This window comes from Alosa alosa, chromosome 21, assembly GCF_017589495.1.
Source record: "Alosa alosa isolate M-15738 ecotype Scorff River chromosome 21, AALO_Geno_1.1, whole genome shotgun sequence".
Taxonomy (NCBI): domain Eukaryota; kingdom Metazoa; phylum Chordata; class Actinopteri; order Clupeiformes; family Clupeidae; genus Alosa; species Alosa alosa.
Window position 1 is genome coordinate 15,644,746 of NC_063209.1, and position 10,000 is coordinate 15,654,745.

Genomic DNA, 10,000 nt, shown 5'->3' on the forward strand with positions numbered 1-10,000 from the left:
GAAGAAGCAAAACAAGGAGGAAGAAGGGAAAAAGGGACAGAGAAACCAGAACAAAACCTGCACCAAAGAAACGGAGCCAAATGAGGCACAATAATAAGGAGGACAAGAAGACCACCAGCACTGCAGGACAGCAGCCATCCACAACGGAACACAGGAGTCAAATTACTGTACGTGACATTTGAAAAGTAGCCCTTTAAACAGACAACAAAGTCATCCTCCAAGCCTTGGAAACAAACAAGTCATTGGTGGTGGTGTGTGTGGGGGCTTCCATTGGGGTAGGCTACCTTTCAAAGTCAGTAAAGCAGCGTAAAAATACAAACACACACACAAAAATGACCCAAATATATATATTTATATCTCCCAAGCGATGATCTTTACCAACGACAGGCTGAGAACCAATGCTACCTGTTCAGTCCACGTTAACTCTGCCGTTAACACTAGTGCCATCTCTAGTCGCTTACACACACACACACTCACACACACAGCACACCGTGGCTGAAACGCTCGCATCGTGCTGAGAGGTCAACATCACTTCCACTAAGAATGCCTGCACCTGCGGTACCAGAGTCTCGGTAAGGCAAATGGGGGTATTCTTTGTGGAACGGAGGTGAATTGTCTATGTGTGTGTGTTGGGATGCAGTCGTTTCAGGCTGATGTGGCCAAATTATATTAAAACACACCACTGGAAGAGAGACAGAAAGAAAGAAAGAAAGAAAGAAAGAAAGAAGAGAAGGAAACTGAAGGAGCCCAGAGGTCACTCTGCAAGAGCCGTGCAAGGAGGAGGAAACAGCAGTGACTAGGCAGCGAGCTTCACACACACACACACACACACACACACACACACACACACACCACACTTCACACACACACACACCACACGCACGCACGCACACACACACACACGCACGCACACACACACACACATATACTGTACAAACACAGATAAACACACACACACACTTCACACTTCACACACACACACACACACACATATATAAACACACATATTAACATACACACACACACACACACACACACACACTCACACACACACACCACACGCACGCACGCACGCACGCACACACACACGCACGCACACACACACGCACACACACACACACTTACACACACACACACACACACACACATACACACACACACACACACTTCACACTTCACACACACACACACACACACACATATATAAACACACATATTAACATACACACACACACACACACACACTTCACACACACACACACATGCACACACACACACACATACACACACACACACACACACACTTACACACACACACACACACACACACACACACACACATACACATACACACACACACACACGCACGCACACACACACACACACACACATGCACACACACACACACTTACACACACACACACACACACACACACACACACTTACACTTACACACACACACACACACACACCACACGCACACACACACACACCAAACTTCACACACACACACACACACACACACACACTTACACACACACACACGCACACACACACCACACGCACGCACGCACACACACACACACTCACACACACACACACACACCACACGCACGCACGCACACACACACACACACACACACACACACACACACACACACACACACACACACAGCGGCCTCAGACTTCTGTTTACCAGTGTTGCTTCCTCAGTACACACACACATATATACACACACACACACATACACACACACACACACACACACAGACACAGACAAGCACACTCACACACAGACAAACACACACACACACATATATAAACACACATATTAACATACACACACACACACACACACACACACCTAGAGGCACACAGCCGGGTAGCACGCATGCAGTAGAGAGAGAAGCACGTGGCCAAACACACGCAGGCAGACGGCGGAGCTTGTGGTCTGGGGGGGGGGGGGGGGCAGACAAGTCAGAAAGTGGAGGAGGGTGTATTTGGGGGCAGAGGGCGAGAACCCGAGTCGAGCCGAACTGGACCCCCATCCAGGACGAGGTACCTTTGGTTCCGACCCGGGCGTCCCGGTTTGGGTGGGCTCGTGACCCGGGGGCGGGGCTAGCTCTGGGACAGGGCTGCTCCTGATTGGCCCAGCCTCGGGGAGGGTGAGGCTGGAGTTGGAGTTGGAGTTGGTGGTGGAAGTGACGGGTGGGGGGGGCTCGGTGGAGGTGGAGGGGGGTTCCGGGGTGGCGGTCGCGATGGCGGCGCTTGGAGAGTGTCGAGCTGCAGGGGGCGCTGTCTGGGCCAGCGGCTCCACCACCGGCACAGGGGCCGCGGCAGCAGCCGGCTCTGCTGTCTGTGGACGGGTCAAAGACGTTTAAAACACACAACTTGGCACACACACACAGACACACACAGACACACACACACACACACATATACTGTACAAACACAGATAAACACACACACGGAACCTGCACAAGTCCTACACCCTTAAACCATTGAAAACACTTTCGATGACACACACACACTCCTGTTATGTTGTGAAAGTCTACAGCACAGGATGAAACATTCATCTAAACCTCACCCAACACACACGCGTCATGTGCCATGCTACATTCACAACAATTCATTAAGGCCCTTACAAACATGTAGAGGACATACCAGACACCAAACCATACAGAATGGACATCTGTGCTCTCTGGCCAACACACAGCATACACACCGCCACTGAGCGTACCACTTTATCCAAGAGCGTTACTTCAGAGTTTTCTTCAGCTTATGTATCTTCAATACAGTATACAATTACACAACAGAGTAGCTTCACACACAATTAAGACACGCACACCAAACCTCACACGCTTGGCACTGTCACAACACCAGATACACACCAGACACTAAGCTGCTGTTTGAGATGGTCACACTTACACAGCAGCAAGATAAACACGCTAAATTAACATCTATAAACGCAGTATTCTGCAATATATAGAACTTGCATTCTATTCAAGCTCTTTCTTGTTTTCCTCTAATAGCAGTTCTTCTACGTTGTAAAGACTTACAGCGGGACAAGAATTTCAGTTGATTATATAGTTTGCTTGGTCTTTAATATAATAGGTTACATACAACCTTTCTTATATTTAATGATATTTCTTAATCCAGCACATAAGAAGACTTGTATATATCATGTTGGTCCAGTGAACCCGATAAATACTATTACAGCAGTACGATTTTACACGGATATTAACCATCATGCACGGTGATACGTTCTGGTACAACTTCAGTTGGAATCAAAACAACAACAACAGCTAACACAGACCACACACAGCGATAGACCTGATGCACATCTGGCCCAGGCCCTGATACCTACCAAAAACAGCCCAAAACCGGTCCAAAACCAGGCCAAAACCGGTCTAAACCAGGTCCAACACCAGGCTCAAACCAGTCTAAAACCAGGCCAAAATCAGGCCAAAACCGGTCCAAAATCAGTCCAAAACCAGTCCAAAACCAGTCTAAAACCAGGCAAAAATCAGCCCCAAAAACCAGGTCAAATCTAGGCTACAGCCAGTCTTAAGTCAGGCTAAATGCAGTCCAAATGTAGGCCAGATCAGGGCCAGATGTACCTCAGCGAGTCCCGCTACAGGGTAGAGTTAGATCTCACACAGGCACTGGGAGGGATATTCATAGTAACATCGACATCATCGGGAGTAATTAACAACAGCAACCACCACACACCACAGCAGCAGTCATGGTTACTTAGGCATTCAGTTATGTAGCATAGAAGATCTCCTTTTTTTTGGCTTTGGATAGTATTACCTGCTTCTTCTTATTTAGCTTTCGAAAAAATAAACATTCATATACACACACCACACACACACACACATACATGCACGCACACACACACACACACACACAGTCACAGCAACAATAAATACTTGGCAGAATTATCACTTAGACATTTCAATATTGACTTTCCCATATAATATAATGTATAATCTAGAATAGACAATATAGAGGTATATAATATAATGCATAATCTAGAATAGACAATATAGAGGTATATCATAACTAGACGTGTGCTTTGTGAGCTCTCCTCATCCTTGCGCACTAAAGGGATAATAATACTGAGTACTGTTCTTCTCTTCTCTTAATAGCACCTCCATATGGTTTTGTTTGTTTGTTTGTTTGTTTATAGTTAGTACGGTCAATAGCACCTCCAGTGAGTTCACTCCAGGTTCAGTTCCCTGCATCCAGTTTAACACCGTTACCTAAACAACTCCGATACCTACACCTGTCCTGACAGTAGAGCTTCCAGATTAGTAGAGTTAACTTATTCTTTTTTAGTTGGTCTGTTTTTTTTTTTTTGTTAGTTTGTTTTGTTTTGTTTTGTTTTGTTTTGTTTTGTTTGTGTTTAGGCCCTGTCTCCTGTCAATAGCGCTTCCAGAACACCTTGCGGACGCACACGACCGCCTCCAGGCAGCAAGGCAGGCGGACGGCGCGCAGGAACGCTACCTGGGGAGCGGGGCCCTTGAAGCCGGCCGCTCGGAGCGCTCCAGCGCACGCCGGGCGGCGTCACCGGTTCCCCACGGGCGGCGGGTAGGCGGCCAGCGCGGCGGCAGCGGCGGCCACGGCGGCGTATCCAGGCGGCGGCTGCTGCAGCACGGCCATGTCCTGCTGCACGGGCTCGAGGATGCGGTCAGCTGTCGCCCGGGCGGCGTGGCGGTCCGCCTGCTGCTCAGCCGCCCTCGCCCAGCTCCTGGTCGGTGTAGGGCGCCGCCTGCATCGGGTCCTCCCAGTCGATCGCGGTGGCGGCGTTGTCCGCGGCTGTACATGCTGTACTCTCGCCCCGGCGCGAGACAGGTACGACAGCCGGTCAAGCTATGGATATCCAGGTCGTCCTCAGGGCACCGTCCGCCTGAGAGACAGAGAGAGATAGATAGATATATATATATATATATATATATATATATATAGAGAGAGAATATTAGTTAGAATGAAGAAGAAGCATATGGATATGGTATAGAATAGAGATAGAGAGAGAGATGAAAGACGTAAGTCTTGTACTAGAACTGAGACGGGTATTAGAGCAGTTCAGTCTGATGTAGAGTAATGAAGAGATGAAGGCCCTGTGGCAGCAAATACTAAATGAAGACAGCAGTCACTCACACACTCTCTCACACACACACACGAATGCACGCACACACACACACACACACACACACACACACACACACACACACACACACACGGATATTAGCACATCTGATTAAAAATTGAAAGCAAAATCCAAAAGGATTTCACATAATGGATTTCAAATTAAACTGTAGCTGGAATGTGTGTGTTAGTGTGTGTACATGTAGAGAGAAACAGTCTGGCACACTGATAGACTGTGAAGGGCCAAGTACAGTATGTGAGAAATTGAAAGACTAGACAGACTAGAAGAAAATATGTGTGTGTGTGTGTGTGTGTGTGTGTGTGTGTGTGTGTGTGTGTGTGTGTGTGTGTCTCACCTTGCCCTCTGAAACCCAGACAAGCTGGTTCTGTTGCTGTTGGATGGTGTCCTTCAGGGAACCGTACCATCCGTCATTCATGTTGTTCATGTTGATGGTTGCTGTAAACACACATACAAACACAGAGAGAGAGAGAGAGAGAGAGAGAGAGAGAGAGAGAGAGAGAGAGAGAGAGAGAGAGAGGAGAGATGGAAAGAGAATGAATCTCACACAAGAGAGGGCACGGTCTTTGTAATCATAAACCCTTGGGGTCATTTGGTTCCAGGAAATAGCAAGTGTCAAGTTTTGCTGCTCATTTAACATACACACACATGTGCAAATACACAGACATGCATACACACACACACACACACATATACACATGAGGCAAATACACAAATACACACACACAAACACAAAAACACATATGCGAAATACACATACACACACACACACACACACACAAACAGACACACACACACACACACACACACACACACTGTCTTCTCTCTCAGTATCTTTCTTACACTCACTCACACACTCACTCTCACACACACACACACACACTCACACACACAAACACACACGAAATCCAAACCTAAGAGCATGGTGGGTTTCCGGATCCCGATAACGCTGACTACCTCGCAGCTGAAAGTCACCTCTGGGAGATGGCTAATGCAGCCAGGGCCCATTACGGTGGCTCTTGAGGGACATTTACGGGGTGCGTGCTGGCCTAAAGTACCCCTGTCAGCGGGCAGAGGAGTTAACAAGGCCTCTAATTCAATCTGCAGACCCATCAGGGCAGCCATTCAGATCAACAGCGCCATTAAAACAGACACTTACGCCCACACTATTCATTATTACTCAAGAGCTACCTACAGCATATGGTCCACTGGAGACAGCGCAATGTGTGTGGTGTGTGTGTGTGTATGTATGTGTGTGTGTGTGTGTGTGTGTTTCTGACTGTGTGTGTGTGTTTATGTGTGTGTGTGTGTGTGTATGTATGTGTGTTTGACTGTGTGTGTGTGTGTGTGTGTGTGTGTGTGTGTGTGTGTGTGTGTGTGTGTGTGTGTGTGTGTGTGCGCGCGCGTTTCTGACTGTGTGTGTGTGTGCATTGCGTATGCATATGTGCGTGGGACTATGTGTGTGAAAGTCCCATAACTCTGCCATGGTGTCCAGTGTAGCCCTGAGCTTACAGGCCTTACATACAGGCCTGAGGGTCTTCACCAGAGTCTGCGAGTCAGAGTCCTTCTCCAGCTGTACGCATGTTTGACTCTGGCCCTGAGAACCATTCATGCAGAAGTGTGTGTGTGTGTGTGTGTCGTGTGTGTGTGTGTGTGTGTTTCAGGTAGACCAGGCTGCAAGTCTGAGTTCATGCGAGCGTATGCAAATATGCACACGTAAGTCAAGCGAGCAGTGAGTGTGTGTGTGTGTGTTTGAAGTCTCACATGAAGAGGGGGCAGGGTGTGTGTGTCTGTGTGTGATGTGCACTATTTGGCCTCTGTTTGTGAGTGACAGCTGGTCATTGTGTTTGGGAACTGTGTGTGTGAATGTGTGTGTGTGTGTGTGTGTCTGTGTGTGTGTGTGTGTGAGAGAGAGAATATGTGTTTTGTATGTGTGTGTGTATGTGTGGGTGTGAGAGAAAGTGAGTGTGTGTGTGTGTGTGGGCAAAAGCTTGCTGGGACTGCCTGACAACTCCTGTCCGCTCCTGGGAGCTCACTCTGGCACACGATAGTCTACACACACACACACACACACACACACACACACACACACACACACAAGGATGCTCCATCTCTCCCTAAATGAGACGTCACGTGAGGGAATACCCTCCAACCACCCTCCTTCTACTCTACTACACACACACACTGGCACAGTCAATCAACCCTGCCAATCTCTCACATGCAGAAACACACACAGACACACACAGACACACACACTGGCAAAGTATGTCAAGTATGTACTCCACTACATCACCATCTTTCTTTTCATTGTATCTCTCTCAGCAACAGCAACAACAACACACACACACACACACACACACACACACACACACACACCTGTGAACAGGTGGTGGTTGTTCTTCCTCAGCTTGAGGGCCCTCTCATAGAGCTTGCGTGCGCTCTTGCGTGACTCGGGACACAGGCGGCTCCTCATGTTCTTCACCCCCTGTTTGCTGTCGGGGTTGAGGAACACCACAATGGGGTACCACTGCGCGTAGTTCAGACGGTCCACTGCGTTAGGGGTGATGTCCAGCACTGCGTGTTTATCCTAAGGACGAGGGCACACACACACACACACAGAGGAACAGCCACAAAAGATAAACACAGACTCAAACACACACACACGCACACACACACACAAAAAACATAATGTTAATTAATACAGATACGAAGGACAGCTCTCTCCCATTACTTGGACATAATTACTTGCATATGTGTGTGTGTGTGTGTGTGTGTGTGTGTGTGTGTGTGTGTGTGTGTGTGTGCTCCCTGCCGTGCCGTCTATGGCAGTGCCCTCTGTATCAACCTTTAATTCATTACTGACTTAATTGCAGTACAAATGAGAGGTGAACAGCATGAATAAACACAATCACAACAGAGGGCACGAGAGGTGGGCTGAAAAATAACGCTGTACCCACAACAACCTGCTGGGGGCAGTGGTGCGCTATGAGGAAACCAAGCCACTATAGGGGCCAGGGATTAGACTGCATACTTGAGTATGAAGAAGATGGGACTGTGTATATGCTACATTCTTATGTATGAAACATATTTGCACACCATGCATATGTGTGTGTGTTTGTGTGTGTGTGTGTGTGTGTGTGTGTGGGTCCTGTGTTTCTCACCCTGTCGATTATCTGTTTGATGGTGTGCAGGCGGATGATTCCGGAGCTGCGCTGGTCGGTGCCGGCGTCGCGGGGTTCGCTCTCTGCAGATGGCAGGTAAAGGTCATATTGAGTGTCTGAGCACGTGTCTACATTAACAGTACCTGCTGAGATCAGGTGTCTGTGTCTGCTCTTCAAACACACACACACACACACACACACATTCTCTCTCTCTCTCTCTCTCTCTGACATACACACACACACACAAAAACAAATATACACACACACATTCTCTCTCTCACACATATAGCTCTCTCTCACACATACACATACACACACACACACACACACACACACACACACACACTCAGACACAAACACCACTCTTAACTCCGTATCTCTCTCACACACATGCATAATTAAAGGGGCGTTCTACCTTCAGGTCGGGATGTGGAAGTGTGTATGCATCTGTGTGTGTGTGTACGAGTAAGGATGGAAGTGTGTATATGCATCTGTGTGTGTGTGTGTGTGTACGGGTAAGGATGGAAGTGAAACATGCGGCTTCATTACAGGCTCAAAGCTCTTGAAAAAGTGTGTGTGTGTGTGTGTGTGGTGAGACTAAAATAACAATGCATTGCATGAATGGGGGGTTAAACAATTGCTTACACTGAAACTAGACTAAACTGTGCAGGGGTGACCTAATAAAGGATCATGGGAACTAGGTGAAGGGGAAACATGGCCGCCTGTCAATCATTCCCATCACCCTAGCAACTGGGGAGCCAATGAGGGCACACTGGAGAGGTTGTGATGGGCCAGGGCTGGGGATTAGGGGCATGGGGGGACTTTACATAACTAAGTCTACTCTTTGAAAAGAGCAACCTACGTCACAAATCAATGGCCGGAGTAGCACCTTCCCAGGGCAAACCTGGCTCAATTAATTCTAGTTGAAAATAGAGTATAAAACGTGTCTGTGTGTGTGTGTGTGTGTGTGTGTGTGTGTGTGTGTGTGTGTGTGTGTGTGTGTGTGTGTGTGTGTGTTTCTTTCTGCAACTGAAAGAGGCATAAGCATGGGTCGCAATGGGAATGTTTGATGTCCGACAGAGTGATTTCTGCCCGTTAAAAGCATACAGTAGCTCTCTACAGGGCTGACCCCATGTAGAACCCGCTTGGGCTTCACACGTTCCAGAAGGTTCCATTCAGAGAAAATAAAGTGCATGACCAGGCCATTAAAATAAACAAATGAATACAACTCAACACAAACAAAGAAAAGAAAGAGAGGTAGCCATAAAGCTATAAGGTAGACTCTAACAGGAGCTATGGATAGGCATATCAAGCTGATGCACTGACAAACGTACTTTCTGTGTCGTCTTGGTTCTGCGTTTCTGTAAAGGAAGTAAACCAGTGAGGCAATGTGTTCATATTAAACATGCCGTGTGGAGTTGTGTGTGTGTGTGTGTGTGTGTGTGTGTGTGTGTGTGTGTGTAGAGGTGTGTATGTGTATGTTTGTGTGTGAGGGGGTTTGGGTCAATTTACAGGCTGCATTTTAAGTGCACTTAGATAATTGGAAGTGGAGGCTCTGGGGTCGTCATGACAACTTAGAACCCCTTTAAAAGCCAGCACTAGGGAAACGTTTCCCTCGACAATCCTCAAGAGGCACGGATGAAGTCATCACACCAGCCCAGGAGTGTGT

At 47.7% G+C, this 10,000-nt stretch overlaps 1 protein-coding gene across 1 annotated transcript in view; it reads right to left on the bottom strand.

The window, feature by feature from the left end:
- tjp1a (tight junction protein 1a) overlaps positions 1-10,000 on the bottom strand; it is a 175,402-nt gene that overhangs the window by 11,893 nt on the left and 153,509 nt on the right. Inside the window, 6 exon segments of the mRNA XM_048232177.1 lie at positions 2,063-2,356; positions 4,585-4,875; positions 5,508-5,608; positions 7,547-7,757; positions 8,332-8,414; positions 9,666-9,692. Of these exon segments, the coding sequence (XP_048088134.1) occupies positions 2,063-2,356; positions 4,585-4,875; positions 5,508-5,608; positions 7,547-7,757; positions 8,332-8,414; positions 9,666-9,692 (1,007 nt within the window).